Source organism: Orycteropus afer, unplaced genomic scaffold (genome assembly GCF_000298275.1).
Source record: "Orycteropus afer afer isolate SDZICR_OR568_19922 unplaced genomic scaffold, OryAfe1.0 scaffold00075, whole genome shotgun sequence".
Taxonomy (NCBI): Eukaryota; Metazoa; Chordata; class Mammalia; order Tubulidentata; family Orycteropodidae; genus Orycteropus; species Orycteropus afer.
The window spans coordinates 8941182-8959062 of record NW_006921662.1 but is presented as its reverse complement, the minus strand read 5'-3'; the positions used below and the strand labels follow the sequence as shown (position 1 = coordinate 8959062).

The 17881-nt window shown below is 41.0% G+C and overlaps 1 protein-coding gene across 1 annotated transcript in view; it reads right to left on the bottom strand.

Moving 5' to 3' along the window:
* Positions 1–2597: 2597 nt before the first annotated feature.
* Positions 2598–17881, bottom strand: part of IPO9 (importin 9) — a 71592-nt gene continuing 56308 nt past the window's right edge. The window contains exons 14-24 of the mRNA XM_007941126.1: positions 16326–16485; positions 12305–12531; positions 9716–9864; positions 8614–8742; positions 7019–7294; positions 6572–6738; positions 4734–4867; positions 3984–4106; positions 3454–3555; positions 3164–3240; positions 2598–2708 (exon numbers count right to left, since the gene is read on the bottom strand). Coding sequence (XP_007939317.1) covers positions 2598–2708; positions 3164–3240; positions 3454–3555; positions 3984–4106; positions 4734–4867; positions 6572–6738; positions 7019–7294; positions 8614–8742; positions 9716–9864; positions 12305–12531; positions 16326–16485 — 1655 coding nt within the window. The remainder of the gene's footprint in view (positions 2709–3163; positions 3241–3453; positions 3556–3983; positions 4107–4733; positions 4868–6571; positions 6739–7018; positions 7295–8613; positions 8743–9715; positions 9865–12304; positions 12532–16325; positions 16486–17881) is intronic.

Sequence of the window (17881 nt, the reverse complement as noted above, 5' to 3'; positions counted from 1 at the left end):
GAGAATATTTGCTCTACATTTCTGTTATAAAGATTATGGGATAATGGATGTGAGAATGCTCTGGAAATGTAGAATTGCCTGCCGCAGCAAGGTAAGTAATCCCAGATGCTCTGCTCTTATCCACAGCAGTATGCCTTTGGGCAAGGGGTGCCAACCCTCACTGTCAGTGGCACTAGGGCCCCTGCCTTCAGGAGGCCTAGTCCTCCTCAAAAATCAGCACAAGGAGAGCAGGAAGGACCCCTGCCAAAGGACTGAGAGCCATTTTTGGCACTGGATAAGGATTACTTTTCTAATTAGCAGGCCATTATTATCATTAATCTATCTAGGAGCCCTAACCTTTTCCCAACTCAGCAGTTGAATGCCGCTGGCATATGATCACTCTTCTGTACCAAGATCAGAGGTCAACTTGGCCCTGTGGAACAGTCTGCTACTTTAGCATTGAACCCATTTGGTACCATCTAGACATCAACTAGGTAGTGAAGTCTCCAAGGCTCTGATACCTGAGCAACAATTTGTCAGGCCTCCTGTCATTCCCCAAATACCACTAATTACTGGGGACGTAAGGGGGAGCAGAATGGGGCATAGGGAGTATCAGCATCAGAACCATAACTAACAGCAGACACACGCTCAGCTCACATGCTCTTAGGCTTTTCAAAGATTTGTAACTTTAACATCCCTTCCCAACCTGCTGTGGGGTTGAACACCATGGACACCTGGTGGCATAAAGTCATCATTAGATAGAAAATCCTTAGGTTTCCATAACAGTTCTGTGAATGTCCCACAGGAGAAGAGGGTGAACTTCCCGTAGAGAAAGGTGTCTTTAATTTTATATCCTATTCCTTCTTTTTGAGACCACAAACTTCAAGAAATACTCTATGGCTATTGAAAGTGCCTAAACTCACCTCTGCGGCTCAACTTTCAGTCAAACAATAGACAAACCTCTAAGGTGAACAGTAACATCAGGGAGGTATGCACTCCTTAGAACAATCAACCATGAGATCAAAAGGGCAAGGGAAGGTAAGAAAGGACAAATAGGAACGAGAAATACAGACAGGACATGGGATGAATGCAGCTATGCTGTGGGGACTGCAATCAATGTCATGAAACAAAATATGTATGAATGGTTGAATAGAAAACTAATTTGCTCTGTAAACTTTCACTCATGAGTAAAAGAGAAAAAGTGACACACCTGATGTGGGCACTATGAAAAAAAGGGAAATTCTGGGCTGCTTAATCTTCCTTTCCTTAGACTGAATGTCCCAATTAAGGGATCTAATTTAAAAATACTTTCTTGAACAATGACAGCTCTCTATGTATCATTTTGAGCTAGATTAGCCAAAGCACACTAGTGTCTAACGGGCTCTACCTAATCCTTTCCCTCCTATTTTTATTTTCCTTCTAAAGGAAATCAAAGGCAAAGAGGTGCTTCAGACACCTTATACCATACAGACTAAATTCATCTGTAAAGATTATTTTACTGTCCTAGAAAAATACATGTTGCAAATTTGAAGGCTACAACTTTACCACTTTAGAGGATTCCTGAGGGGGAGGGGAGTAACTTTTGAATATCAGACTTTGTGGTACTGTGTGGGAGAAGCATATTAAATATAGTTGGGTAAGGTGGGTTTTTATTTTTCCCCCCAATACCCTCCCCCCTTTCTTTTCCCTAAAAAAGTAAAACCAAATTACCAATTGTCTGGCTTAATCTGTGTGTGTGCGCCTGTGTACAAAGGAACAGCTTGGGGGAAGGGTTGGTTTATGTCATGCAATGAGGCAAAAAACAAGATGACTTCCTCTGACAGGAGCTGTAGTGTTGCAGAAGGGCACCAGGGACGAGAGGGCATTCACTGGAAAGGGTTTAGGATGTAGCTGCTCCCTCTTGTTCCTACTGAGAACCCAGAGCATCAGTGGTCAGGGGTAAAAAGCATAATTATCTCTCAAGGGAATTCCTATCTGAACACATCAGATGTCCTATGAGGTTTGTTTTAGAATGTAAATGGTCAAGACTTCCTGTGCTTCTGAAAACCAAACCAAACCCATTCCCATGGAGTTGATTATGACTCATGGTGACCCTGAAGGAACAGAGTAAAACCGCCCCACTGGGCTTCCAAGGCTGTAAAACTTTACAAAAAACAGACCACCACATCTTTCTCCCATGGAGCAGCTGGTGGGTTCGTTGGCTGACCTTTTGGTTAGCAGCCAAGTGCTTAAGCAGTGTGCCGCCAGGGCTCATTGTGTTCCTGAGGTGGGGCAAAATAATCCATGAACGCATAATCCTTCTGGGCAATAATGCTTCTGGACCGGCTAGCACAGGTCTCTAAGAACACGGCAGGGTATAGAGTTTGGAAGAAAAAGGGTTCTTGAGATGGGATGTTTCAGGGGGACTTTGGGAAGTGTCCTTTGTTCCAGCATATCTAAGTGACAGTGCTGGTGAGTTTGGTCTGAGTTGTAGTCAGTGTCACCCTGGTGAGGCCAAAGGCCAGTGGTCAGGAAGCCACTCTAGGTTGAGAAGAAAGTGCATCTCAAGGCCAGTGAGGGCTGCAAAATGGTTTGTGGCTGGGCCAGAAGGAGGCGCTAATGCGGAAAGGCTCCCCTTTTTAGATGCCGATGGTCTGTAGAACTCGCCTCTCGTTGTCATTAAGGTGGCCTGAGAACATTATGTAGCAGGGCTGCTGAGCAAACTGGCACAGGAAGTCCGTGAGATATGCCTGGAGGGAGGAATGAGTGGTGTTACTGAAGGCTCCCAGGGTCATCCATCTGTAGTGGGTAAGAACCATTACCAAGTAATATAGGGAACACTGGCTTTTAGACCAATGTCAGCTCCCTGACAGGGAGGCCACATCTTTGGCCTAGTTTATATACACTCCAGGGACTAAATTCTATAGGGAAAGAAACAAGTTTTTCCAAGGGTTTATGTCATATCCTACCCTGAGGACTCTCATAACATAGCCTCAACAAACCAGATTACAACACTGGAGTAAGTTATTAAGGTGTGACAACCCAGCCCACCCAAAGCCCTTAACCACTCAGTGATAGACAAGAACACTCTCCTCTGAGGCTCCCAATATGATTTATGAATGGGTTTGACCCCACAAAATTCCGTATCTGTTTCTTTGGCTTGAGACATTGTCACTTGGAAGACATCTTCTCTGGACACCCTCACCTGCAGATCAATCTGATAGAGAGGATCCTTCAGGGCATCAGGGTCATCTTCCTCATCATCCTCGTAGTAATCCTCCTCTGTTAGACACAGCCAACACAGGCAGGGGTCAGGGCAGAGCCCCGATCAGACCTCAGGTGGTGAGGTACCACCACAGCTGAGGCAGAAGGGGCCAAAGCCCAAGGAATGCATCTTATGGGCCCACCACTCCCCTTTCTCTGGTACCCCATTCTTAGCATCGGTGTGCAAAGAAAAGGTATTTACCATGGTTGTCCTCTTCTAAAATTGCTTACCATATTTACTTGTGGCAAGAATGTCAGATAAGAGCTGGCCAGGTAAACCATCTTCGTCTTCTTCCTCCTCCTCCTGGTCCTCCCACATATCATTGGAGTCATCTACTTGGAAATGAAAAGCAGCTGGAGCATACTCATGCATTTTCCCTCCCAAAGCCAAACAAGCCAGAGCAGAAGAGCTCTAAGGGTTTCTATAATACAGCCTGTAGTCTCAAGCACGACAGAATTAGGAATGGCAAACCCCTCCCAGGAAGTTGGAATGGAAGAACTCAGAGTGCTCTGGGAGGATTGAGAAGCAACAAACTAAGGAAGGGCTAGAGAAGCTTGTCTCTTGGCTCCCTCCCACCCCAGACTCAGGCAGACCTGAGAAGCAGCTTTTTACATTCCTAGTGGCTAGCACAGTGCCAGCCACAGAGCAGGTATTCAATAAACTTTCTGAGTAAATGACTCAACAAACCAAATTTATCATTTAAAATCTTTCAACCTGATCTGCCAGGTTGAACTGCTTGAGCGTAAGGGCCCTGGTGCACCTTGATTCCACTCTGCAGGAGCGGCCTGGCGAGCTGCATTGGCCTCCATGACATTGGAAAGCTCATTGATGATCAGTTTTAGGATCTTGACCAGCAAAGGAATGTTTGTCCAGCGTTCAGGGTCTGGGGACCAAGGAAAAAGCCTTCAAGTCAGACCACCAATGGGCTCACTTCTGGCAACACTCCAGCCCCACACTGCAGTGCCTCATCAAACAAGGCTTGCCACCCCTCAGGCTTCCTACCATGCCAAATACATCTGGCCACCAAAGAACATTTTAAAGTTAAATAACTTCATTTGGTGATGTAACAGTTGAGAAGTTAGGAGAGATAAGAGAATTAATTAAAGGAGATAGGTTCTTGCCTGTAATAAAGCTCTGAAATCAAGTAACTGTATAAAGCACAATAGCTCCAGGTAATTATAAACCTACAGTTGAAGAGAACAGCTCTGCACCACCTATAAATCATTACAGTCAAAGGTCAAGGAGAACTGATAACAAAGACACAATGAAAAGGTGCATCAAAGCCCCAGAAGGAAACTGTAGCTAAGGCTGTTTTTGTCAATTTTCAGCAACAGGAAGGAATTACATGTTCTGATCTATTGTTTACCTGCAGTTTGCTGCTTCTTTATCAAGCCCATCAGTAACAATTATGTTAAAACAAACAAACAGCAGATTGTAGCACATCCCTGCCTTTCGCCCCAGGTGTCCTTAGCCCCTATAAGGGGACTGGAGGGGTGGCAGCATCACCCACTTTTGGCTGACTTTGAGCGGGTGCGGATGCCCTCATCCATGCTGTATATTTCCTCTCCCTTCACGCGGATATCCTGTAGCCGTTTGTCATCTGCATTGATGCCATGCTGGAGCAGTTTGCACAGTGCCACAGAGCTAGCAAGGAAGAGCCAAATAGAGTCAGTCAGTCACTATGTAGAGTTCACTCCAAGGAGATGAGCAGTTATGTCCTAAGCCCCTTCCTCTGACAATGAATTAAGACAGTGCAGTTGAAAATGAGACAGAGTTCATGAGGATGGTCTAATGAAAACTGTTTCTCTTTTTTTAAGAATTAAATTCTATAAGCATATATACTTAATGAGAGAGAATACACACCAACTCTCACTATGATTCCTGGGCCAGTGAGCCTTAACATGATGACAAGTTGAGGTTTTTATGGCATAAATATTCACAACAAAACATTATGCCCATTCATTTCTACATATACAGATCAATACCACTGGTTATATTCTTCACACTGTGTTACCATTCTCACTATCTCTACCCATATCATTTCATCACCATTAACTTTTACTTTCTGTGCTCCTTAAAGTTCTCATCTATGCTTTGGAATTACTGTCGTCAATCTGATCTCAAACAGATTATTCTTTGAAAGAACACATGTTCAAGTCCAACATTCTTTACTAATTGAGCTGAACAGGTTGTTTAGTTTAAGGATGACTTTATGGGATCATTTCAGTTCAAGGTTTAAAGATTATTCTAGGACAAAAGAGTTGGGCTTCCCCCAGTCTCAGTGGATTCAATAAGGCTGATTTCCATAAGAATTTGAAGTTCTGTTCTACAGTTTTCTTTTTTATTGGACTCTATCTATTGAGTCCTTGATGAAAACATGCAATAGTGGTGGCTGGGCACCATCCAGTTCTGGTCTCATGGCAAAAGAGGCTTTAGTTCATGGAGGCTATCTGACCTGCAGTGTAGTTCCTTTTCTAGTTCCTGGGTGCCCTTCTTCCTCTACTGCTCCAGATGAACAGAGACCAATTTTGCTGCATCTTGGGTAGCCACTCACAAGCTTTTAAGACCCCAGGTGCTACTCACCAAACTCGGAAGTAGAAAAATCTCTAAAAATGTTAGGTCAGTTGACTGGACAGATCATGAAGTTATAACTAAACCTCTGAACCAAGAAATCTAATCCCATGAGGTGTTTGTTTGTACCTAAGCAGCATCAACAAATGCAGTCTTCTTAAAAAAAAAAAAAAAAGGGCTGCTGTAAAATTACATGTAACATTGTATTTGCCATTTCACTGCCCCCCCCCCCTGTGAACAATTTAGTGAACAACTCAGCTATATTAGTCAAGCTCTGTAACCATTATCCTTAGTGAACATGAATCTTTCCACCATTCTCTAGGAAATACGGAATTTTTATGGTGATGGAAAAATTCAATCTGTTCTTGATTAAAGCTAGGGTGTGCAAGTATTACAGTAGCAGTCCATAGTGGAAGATGCAATGGTGTGATGAGAACTGGTGGGATAAAAGTTTAGGAGAGAAAGTTAGAAAGCCAGGGATAAAGGCCTCAGTTTATAAAGGAGTACAAGCCACTAGCAGTACTTGGCTGGGTGAAGTTTATGGCAGAGGAGATTCTCTGGTCAGCAGAGATCAGAATATATGGCCTACCTGTATTGACTGTCTATTGGGGATTTCAAGATGGCAGCTATTCAAATATACAGGGGCAAACAATAAAAAAAAAGAGAGGGAATACAGGGACAATTTGATATGGCAAACAAAAATCAATGGAGAAAGTCAGAGACAGCAAAATAAAACAAAAGTAGGGACAGAACGCCCAAAGAAAGATGAAGCCCTACCTGACTTTGCCTTCATACTGTCCATAAAAGAGATGCTGTCGGCTTGTCCACTCAGCCATCACAAACTCCAGTGCCGGTTTGCCAGTAGGTCCTGGGAGGCTACACAGGAACTCTAAGAGAGGCTCCAGCTGAGTGTGTACCAGATGAGCAAACACCATGATCAGAGACTAGGAGGTAACAAAGAGGACATCTGCTTAGGGAAACTAATTTCAGAGATGTAGTAGATGAGAAGGGGGCCAGTCAGCATGCTAATAGTCTTTGCACTGAGGGTGCCATCTACAGGGCAGGAAAACAAGGAGATTTCCCTGTCAATGCTTCTTGGGCCAGAACAGATCCAGTTTTATAAGAATAATAAATGAGATGGAAAAACCACTCAGGACCAATATACTGACTCCCATATCTATTACCTAGAGGGTGGGAAAACCCAGCTAGCCACTGTTTGCTTACCTGCATTACACTGAGCGTCTCTGCCTGTTGCATCTTACTGAGGATGGCACGAAGAATCTGGTCCAGATTTTCCCCCAGCTCCCGCCCTGCCTTGGAGATGAGGGTGGAGACGAGGCGGCCCACAAAGGCTGCAGTGAACTCTGAAGTGCGGGGGTCCAGGAGCTGGCTCACCACTTGCATTACATACCACAGCCCGTTGTGGCCCTGTTCGTCATGCCACTGGGCTACCTGTTCCAATGTCACTGACACATATGCCCGTAGGCACTCACCACCATTCTGAGGAGACAGGGTGGCAAGAAGGATTAACAACTGGGAGACTGATGCCAGGAGACCCCCAGTCTGTAAGGGCAAATGTTATTCTCAGAAGGAGCTCTGATGGTGTAGTGCTTAAGGCAATTGACTGCTAACCAGAAGGCTGGCTGTTCAAACCCACCAGCCACTCCTTGGAAGGAAGATTGGGCAATCTACTTCTGTAGAGATACCGCCTTGGAACCCCAAGGAGGGGTAGCTATGAGTTGAAGCGACTTGATGGCATTGAGTTTTATGCCTTATAAAAGTGGTGAGCCACAGGGTCTGTAGTAGGCTCATACCACTGAAATTGGGAATTTACTGTCCACAGACAGAGGCATGTATCACACAATCCTTCTTCATCCAATCAGCCATTTCAAAAATGTACATTCCTCATCACAAAAGACAATGGCCAAACAAACTTTATGGTCATAACCAAAAAGATCTACCTTTGGTACAGGAAAACCATTAAGTCTAAGATGTAGCTATAACTAGAGGTAATACAGGTCTTTATGGTGATGAAGATACAGACCTTATACAAACCACTTTTTACCTAGTGATTTTGTTTTGTTTTAGGTTTACAGAAGAACTGTGAAGGAAGTACAGAGTTCTCATATACAAAACCACCCTCCATCACACAGTTTCTCTTATTAACATCTTGCATTGATGTGATATGTTTGTTGCAATTGGTGAACCAAAATCAATATTCTTTTTTTTTTTTGACCAAGGAGGCTGCTTTGCTACAGCTTTGCTTGTGGGCTCAGGAAAAAGAAAAAGGAAAAGAAAAAGAAATTGGTTGGCATTAGTCACTAGAGAGGGAAGCCCATCCCCAGATTATTCTGCAAGGCAATATCCACTGGCAAGTTCCCACAGTCTTTGTAATCAATCAGAGTGGTAAAGACCTGAAAAAGTAACCAACTCACCCCAAGAAACAAAAAGAAATAGGAAAAATATTTAAGCATCTCTCCTCTCTCCAGAGGTGTCTCTCACTTTGCTAGCTTTACTAACTGAAGGAATACTTAGGAAAGACTTTCTTATGGCTGAAAGTCTAGATCTAGTCTCTAATCTCTTCCATAGCAGCAATACCCAGAAACAGATGGGTAGGATGCTGGCCTCAACCCTCTTTAAGACTGTAACGTAACCAAAAGCACATGTCTGGCTCTTGCAACCTAAACCCTTCTAGGTACTCAGGGTATAAATATGGATTTGAGAGATTCACATTTCATAAGTATGAAACTTTCTCAGACAACTATAAGCCCAGAGACTGGGAGCTAGCTTCCCTTTTCCAGTAACCATGACTCAGATACCTGCATAGTAGCGTTGTCATCTGTGTGAAGGGTACATTGTGCCACAGCTGGAAAAGCCTGGCAGATGAGGAGCTGGGAAAGGGGAGGCTTTGTATTCCGTACTACTGTTGTCAGGATATCAATGGCTGTCTGAAGGAGAAAAGAAAGAGTCAGAATGCCCTCTGGAGGGAAAGGGAGTGTCCAACAACCAAGATCCTTATTGGGTGTATATAACATAGCAACCCAGAGAAAGTTCACTAATGAAAGGCAAGCTTCTGAAAGAAAATGAAATGAGTAATTAGAAAGCAAATAGCCATGGGAGTGCAAGGCACTCTGGTGCAAAGGAGCAGAGTGAATACCCAGGTGACTTATTTTGTGGTGCTATACAATGGTGGCATTCTGTAATTCACTGAAGGCACCTCTGGAATAAGAAGAACCATTTGCTTTTCTTTTTTCAATTGTGATTTGGGTGAAAATTTACAGAGCAAATTCACTTTCCATACAACAGTTCATATACACTCGTCTCATGACACAGACCACAATTCATCACAATGCAACAGCTCCCCTCCCACTTCTTCCTGATATTTACCTCTTCCCTGTGTCTATCCCTCCATGCACCCCTGCCCCCTGAGCTGTCTCCCTGTGCGTACATAGCCCTTCTTTCTCCATGATTGTTCTCTCCAAGGAATGTATCTACCTCAGGTAAATGTTCAACTCATATGACTGTCTTTTGTTTGGCTGGAAGCCACAGGTGTAGGTTCAATTCCAGACCTGAAGGGCAGCTAGGGGCCATAGTCTCAGGGGTTTCACCAGGCTCTATCAGACCAGCAAAGCTAGTCCCTCCCCACCCCCAAATGATTTTGAGTTTTGTTCCACATTGTTCTCCCTCTCTATCCAGGATCTCCTACATAGATCCTCCTCCGAGTGAAGAACCATTTCCTTAAAGCTTTTGTCCTTGTGGGCACAGTAGCCTGGAAAAATCACCCCATGAATCTCTAATGCTGTTGGCTTCCCATCAGATAGGTGAGAACTGTAGTTAGTATCTGGAGATCAATTACCTCAGTCCTGTCCTCCTCACCAACCCCTCCACCCCACCTTCCCCAGAGTCTTTGTAGCCACTCACCGCACACAGCCCTGCAGGGATCTTGTCCGCTGGGGCCTGCATTATGCTGACCAGCGTGGGAATCAGCCTCATCTGCATTGGACCCTGACAGGCTTCGATCTGGGACAGCTCCTTGAAGATGTCCTGAGCCAGTGAGGCGACGACGGGATCTGAAGTGGACAAGGCAAGACGGAATACCCCCACCCAATGGTCTGCATCTACTTCTGGCTTATGATGCTTGTTTGATCCTATACTAAGGTAACAACTTCTACTTTGCTTACATATACCTGGGCTCTAGTGAGGCCACATGAATAACCGGAAAGAACAGGAGAGATGCTAAATCTCCAAGAGGCACAGTACATATGGCTTCATGAAGGCAGAGACTAGCCATTAACAGCTACTCAGAAAACAAAACTTGGCTTTTTCTGGGGCAAATCTTTAAGGTCTGTGACTCTTGTGAAACCTAGATTATGAAACCAAATTGTAAAATATAAACTCCACTGATGCTTTGTTAAGACATGAAAGTTTTAAACACTGTGCCCAAAACACTAAATTTCACCCCAGATTCTCATGTTTTGAAGAGCAGCCATATATATCCCCTAGGGAGGAGCCATGACAGACTCAAAGAACTCCCACAGCCATTTCCAAGGCAAATGGAAAGCAGTCTTTTGAAGGAATAGAACTTCAGCTTGACCTACTTTACTTATATAAGAAAAATATCTTTCTCTATCTAGTTTGCAAAAATATATGCAGTCTGCACTAAAAAGTAAAACTGCAGCACTGTTTGTAATAGAAAAAAATTGGGAACAACCTAGATGTCCATTAACAGAATGGATAAATAAATTATGATATAGCCATTTTATGGATTATGTGATGATAAAAAAAATATGAGCTATGTCCAAGTGTGTGATATGGAAAGCTCTCCAGGACATATTTTTAAGTGAAAAAGCAAATAAAATAGCATGCTTAGAATGGTATCATATTATATAAATAATTCCTTCCCCTATATATGTATGTTTCTGAGCTTCAATATTAGAGGTCCCTCTTTAAAAACAAATCACCTTAATAGTTTTCCTAATAATAAGGAATTGATAATATATACTCACTATAGAAGAATATTGAAGGAACAAAAACCAAAACCAAACCACTTGTACTTCACCATCTAGGATGTTAAGCATTCTTAACCTTTTGATGTATTTTCTTCTAGTATTTTATTAAAAGAAAAAAAAAAACCAAGCGGTCGGTCACCTTAAGACTAAGGTATGCCTGATCTAAGCCATGGTATTTTCAATAGCCTCATATGCATGTGAAAGCAGGACAATGAATAAAGCAGACTGAAGAGGAACTGATGCCTTTGAATTATGATGTTGATGAAGAATACTGAATATACCATGGATTGCCAGAAGAATAAACAAATCTGTCTTGGAAGAAATACAGCCAGAATGCTCATTAGAAGTGAAGATGGCAAGAATTCGTCTGATGTACTTCAGACATGGAATCTGGAAGGACCAGTCCCTGGAGAAGGACATCATGCCTGGTAAAGTAAAGGGTCAACAAAAAAGAGGAAGACCCTAAGGAGATGGATTGACACAGTGGTTCCAATGATGGGCTCAAACATAACAATGACTGTGAGGATGGTGCAGGAGTGAGTAGTGTTTTGTTCTGTTGTACACAGGGTCACTATGAGTTGGAACCAAGGTGATGGCATCTAACAACAACTTTTTTTATACATACATATCTACCTACTCTCATATTCTTTTTCCAAAACCAAAATTTGTGCTCATGTTCTATGCACTTTATGGAAAACTACTTTTTCATTTAATTGTAATGTGAGCACTTTGCCACAGCTTTAATTATTTTTTTAAGCCTGGATTTTTAATGGCTGCATAAGACACATAATAGTGCATAAAATGCAATTATATCCATTTCATGGATATAATTATTCTTTTTAAATTTTTACTGCTTTTATAGTGTTTAGCTGAGTGAACAGTTAACAGTATAACATTTGATGAACACCTTTGTTCATCAACCTTTGCCTCTCTTCAGTTATCCCTCTCTAAATTATAGAGTTCTGTTGTTGTGTGTCAATTCCAACTCATTGGGACCCTACAGGACACAGTAGAACTACCCCATAGGGTTTCCTATGCTGACTCTTTACGGGAGCAGACTGCCAGGTCTTTTTGCCTGCTGAGAGGCTGGTGAGTTCGAACCACTGACCTTTTGGCTAGCAGCTGAGTGCTTCAACCATTATGCCACTAGGGCTCTTTGAACGATAGTTCTAGCTTCTTCTTTTACTAAGATTCTGATTTAGTTTCTCAGTTTTCTACTCTATCATCAAAGTTCTGAATTACACCTCATGGCTGTTAGCCCTTTATTCATTATCTATCTTTCTTTTCCAGTTCTCATTAGAGACGAAGTGTTACAGGAATAGGTATTCCACTTTTTATTGCTGCTATATCTATAGCACAACTGGACTCTTTGCTAATTAAAAGCCACAACCTTTGCTTATGATGTTTAAGACCATCAGACCTAGGGAAACTTTAACCTACATTCATCAGCCACCACTTTTTCTTTGGTGCCCCTTATCAATACATCCTCCCTGTGGCATACCATTACTGTACTTTAGAAAAATGGCGATAGTGAAGGGGCAGATTTTGCTTTCCATGCTTGCTGTGAATTCTGGGTCTACTGTGCAAACGATGCACAGGGTCTCCATCACCAGGTTGAGGACCTCTGAGCTGAACTGGGCTGCTAGGTGGATTAAGCCATCAAGGATGCTGGGGAGGAAGGGCTGAAGCACGTGGGTACTCTCTGAGACTTTCAGTTGGTCACAATAACTAGAGAGAGACAGATAAGCAAGAATTATTACAAGCAGATCCCTCAATTCCTGGTTCTTCCAATCAATCTTACATGCTGCAGCATTTGTATGTGTTGTTTTCTAAAGCTACTTTTAGAGTTAGGTATGTTTTTGCATCTTTCGGTGGTATAATATATAGATATATCAGTGCCACCATTTCTACATTTAGAATCTATTCCTGCTCTGATCTTTGCTATTTCCTTTAAAGTTTCTTTAATCTTCCTCTTGCTCTGTTTTAAAGCAAATCCTCATCATGTCGTTTTATCCAAATTTTTAAAGATATTCAGTTAAATGCTTTTGTGATTCCTCAGACTACTGCTTTAGTCATATTCCAAATATATTTCCTGTTTTCCATAAGTGTCATTTAATAGGAGATTCTATTTTAACTTCCATGTTATAAAAAGCTTGCACTCTTTCTATTTTTTTGCATCCTAAAATGAGACCAATTTAAACATTCCATGCAGATTTATAAAAATGGTATACTATTTGTAGGGTTTAAGGTTTGATATACACAGTTCTACCCTATTCATCTTTTATTCAACAAATGTTGATTGAATGCTTACCATATCCACTGGGAAACAACTGTTAACAAAAATATACGATCAAAGTTTTTTCTTTTGTTTATCTTCAGAATGGCAATGATGAGTTAAAAATCAATAAAAACATTGTTTCTCTGTGTTAAAAGAACCTACTACAGAAACAAGGTCCTCAGTATTTACTTAAGAAATGGTTTTTCTTAACTTTTTTATTTTAAGTATTTTGTAACCATGTAATTCTGGTCAGCTGTTGGGTTTAAAGGTCCACATTGACCAGTGAAACTGTCAGCTTTGTCCATAACTTTTTGATCCATGTCTTGATTTTCAATACCACCCTGCTCTGATCGAATTTCTCCAAAAGAGCCAATGTGGCACCTGGCTTTGGTCAGTTCTCAATTCCTTACAGCAGATTTTATATTCATCCCTCTACCAGTATTCAACTGTGCCCTACCCTATCCAGCCTCTTCTCTATTCTAAGGGCTTACAGTTACTTCGCCCCTCCAGTGTGTTTGAAACCGTACAGTCTGCTCAAGATCACAGAGATGCAACATCTGGCCAGATCACACTAGATCTTGTATGCCACACTAAGGAAGTCTGGGCTTTATTTTGGAAGTCAGTGTTTTTTTTTTTAAATTAAATAAATTATTCCTAACACCTAATTCCTCTTTACTATCCCAGAGTCTTTAAGGAAAACTGATACTCTAGGATGATGTTACATATGTATCCCATGGCTTCATGAATCACCTGGCATACTAGGACTTTCTTCTAGGGTGCCTGTATCTCAGAGTTTGAAGAGCACAATTGGGAGCCAGTTAACTGCAGGAGCAACAACATCAGCTTTCTATTTTAGAAAAATCAGTTGACAATAATAATATAGATTGCAGAAGTGTGAGGCTGGAGGTAGAGTGATCAATTAAGAGGCTATCAAAGTAATCCAGGCAAGAAGTTGAGAATACAAGCTAGAGCAGTAGCAATGGGAGACAGTAAGAAGGGATCTGGGATCTCTACCTTTATTAAAACAGAGAAGACAAGATCTCTAACTTTATAAGATGTAAAGGTACAAGATCTCTACCTTTAATACAACAGGGAATACAGATAAGGCAGATATGGAGGGGGTAGGGAGTAAGCTTTCTTTGGAAGTAGTAGATATATTGATTTTCAGGAACCTGAAAGAAGCCATTCATCATGGTGAATAGTAGGTAGTTAGATATATTAATTTGGAGCTTGGGAGAAAAGCTGGCATAAATATAATAATTTGAGAAATGTGATCCAAGTATAATCATCTATCAATCATTATCTTGTTTCAGAAAAGACTTAAGGCCGTTTGTAACGATACAGAAACTATGACATGGAAGAATAAATTAAAACTGGGACAAAAGAAGAAAGAAAAGCAAGTGTGTTGTGATGGTCATTAAAATGCTGCTAGTGAAGTTAGAAAGAAGTTTTGGTGATGATATGACAAGGACATATACAGATTATAATCAGCTGGGAAATTGAATAGCAAAATAATTTATTGGATAGTGTTAGCTATGAAGAAAAGAATAGATATGATCTCTTCACGAGATACTCCTTAACCTGGGGTCCACTGACAGGCTTGAAGGGATCCACAAAGTCTTTGACAATGAAAGAAAAATTCTGGAAGCATGTGTATGTGTCCATTTCTTCGGTGTGCACATCCACAGCTTTCCAGAGATATCTTGGATACCTTTCAGAAAACCACTGCCCATTTAGTTGAAGACACGTAAGCACACTTATTTTTTAAAAGTTTTCTTCACTTTCTTTTCTCATGAAAGTTATGTAAACTTGTAAAAGCCAACAACTACCTACCCAACCATTTTAAATTATAACAGAGATAGGAAGTTTTTTAAACTCTAATCCCCCAGAGAGAATCAATGTGAACAATGAATGCTTGATAGGTATTGTCTACTGTCTAAAACACAGGAATAGACTTATTTCACCTAAAGCCCTTTCCTATTCATACAAACTCCTCTTGTGACTTTCAACATTTCTACAAAATGACAATACAGAGTGGACAAATCTCTATCACAAATCATAATCTGGTGTTCAATTCATGATACTGGTATTACTTCCAGTCCATTAACGTGCAGTTTCAAATTAAGATATATATATATCTGTTTTAATAATCTTAAATTATTTCTTGAAGTGTAAAAAAAAATGTCCTTTGTAACAAGTATCAGTGTAAAGTTAAAAGCATTTGCCTTACTTAGCTGGCAAATGCTTTTAATTTTATACTGATACTTGTTACAAAGAACATTTTTTATTTTTTTACACTCCAAGAAATAATCAATACATATGAATGTATTAATTAGGCTATAAGCGATACAGGGAGTAACTTCTGGCCTACTTCCAGAACAACTATTAAAGTAACATTTATGCCTTAAACAGGTTAGGGCTCTCTGTTCTCAGAGTGGCCTCAGAGCTTTCTGAAAACCCATACTTAGTGTCTCTCTTAACTAGATAACACTTTAATTAATTTAAAGGCAAAGATTTGCTTTCCCTAGATTGCAGCAGAAAAACATGGGCCTCTGTTCATGGTTATGACATTAAGCTTGCAATCATTAATGCAAAAGAACAGGCTAATGTTTTCTGAAGACATATATGACAATGTACATCTCAACCCCGGAGGTAAGAAGACAGTGCAAGCAAGTGGAAGATAAATTTTGAGATTCTTTTGTCCCTAAAATATTCCTTAAAATAATAATTCTCCCTCTGGTCTGGGTGGAAATACAAATAAATGACTAGTTGAGTCATAGTACATTGGCTGTGAAAAAAGTAAAAAAAAAAAAAAAAAAAAGTTTCTAGGCCACATTAACCCAAATTTAGTTTCTAATATAGAAGCAATCAACAAAATGATCTGAAATCTAATCCTGCTTCTGTCATGCACCAATTGTGCACACCTATATAGTTATTTATCTCTCAGAACCTCAGGTTCTTCACTTTGTACTAAAGGGAGTTGGCTGAGATGATTCTAGAGCTGGAGTAAATATAAAAGGAATGAAGAGCAAAAGGGAACTGGACATCTTTTGGTCCATAAAAGAAGCCACGTTCCTGATTCGGTTTCTTTCCTGTCTTCCCAATATCTGATCTGAAGGAAATCTTTGCTGGAAGCTTCCAAGCAACATAATTCATTAACTAACTTTAGTTTGAGCTATCTATTCTGAGTAAATTTCTCTTAAAATAGTTTACCACTCTAAGCTCTCTGTTTTGGCTTACTTACCCCCAGATAGCTCTTACAGCAGAAATTCGAACTGATGGGGGTTGTGTCTCATGAAGACCACGAACTGTTGCCTGCAGGAACTGCTGGATCAGTTCGGGGGACATGGCAACAGTGAACCGACTGGCAGCCCAGAGTGCCCGGCCCAGGAGGAAAGGAGACACTGGGAGAAAGAAACATTAATTAGGGGTTGGAGGATTAAAGTTCTTGTTCCTTGCCCATCTTTCCATTCCCTTTGTCAACTTGTCACAAGTAGATGGATAATACATAATATATAGAATTTGACAGAAAAAGCAGGGCTCTTAAAGGTAAATGGAAATGTGAGACCTATAGTACAGAATCAATTCCCCAGTGTCACTTTTTACTGCTGGTAAAGACTTCTCATCCTAGTTCCTACCCCTTTCTCACATTATTCTTTACCTGTACTCTGAGCTAGTCTTCTAAGTACCTTCTCCACTGCCAGTTCCTTCCCATTCTTGGACCACTATTAGAACGTTATAAATTACAGCTCAAATTATGTCACTCTTCTATTTTAAATGTGTCAATGAATTCCTTACTCCACAACATAAAAACCACCGTAGTATGACATTCAAGGCCCCTCAAGATCAGTCTCTCTAGCATTACCTATGAGTTTCCTTTATATTTCCTAAATTCAAGACACATCCTTCCCCCAGCCAACCTATATCTTACTTTGTCATCTCTGCGTTTTGTTTAAACAATAAACCAACACATTTACACTTACTTCCTCTTATACTGCCTAACTGGTCTCTTGGGTTGAAATAATCTTCAATATTTTTGGGCAATCTACTTCCATAGTGATACTGCCCCGGAAACCCAAGAAGGGTTGTTACTGAGCCGGATCTGACTCGACAGCAGTGAGTTCGGTTTGGTTTTAGTATCTTTGTGCTTAGGAGTCCCGGTAGTGTAGCGGTTAAGCGCTCAGCTATGAACCAAAAGGTCGGTGGTTTAAACCCACCAGCCACTCAGTGACAGAAAGATGCAGCAGTCTGCTTCCATAAAGATTACAGCCTTGGAAACCCTATGGGGCAGTTGTACTCTGTCCTACAGGGTCCCTATGAGTTGGAACTGACTCTATGGCAATGGGATAGGTTTTTCTGGATCTTTGTGCTGCCATAACCCTGTGTCATCAGCTTTCTTACAAATTACTATTTTGTTTGATGCTCCAGTCATCACTGTAAGGATTACCATCCTTTGACTACTCTAAGCTGCTTGAGGACAGAAATAACACGTATTCAGTCTGCGACAGGGTCTATCTAACTCAGCTACATGTATAACAAACATATAGTTGATAGGAACTATAAGATGTCTATTTCCCCTCTCATTCTTTCCTGAATGTTCAGTGACATTTTCAAGAGGTTACATGATATGCAACACCATGGATGTGACAGCTAATGGAATGTGTACTTGTATTTCTGGTATTTTAAAACGCCTTAATTTTAATTCTATGTGTTAAATATTGATACACATAACTCACATAAATATTTTTGGAGGGCAAAAAAAAAAAAATCTCTAGGGTTCTGTTCTTTTTTTTTTTTTTT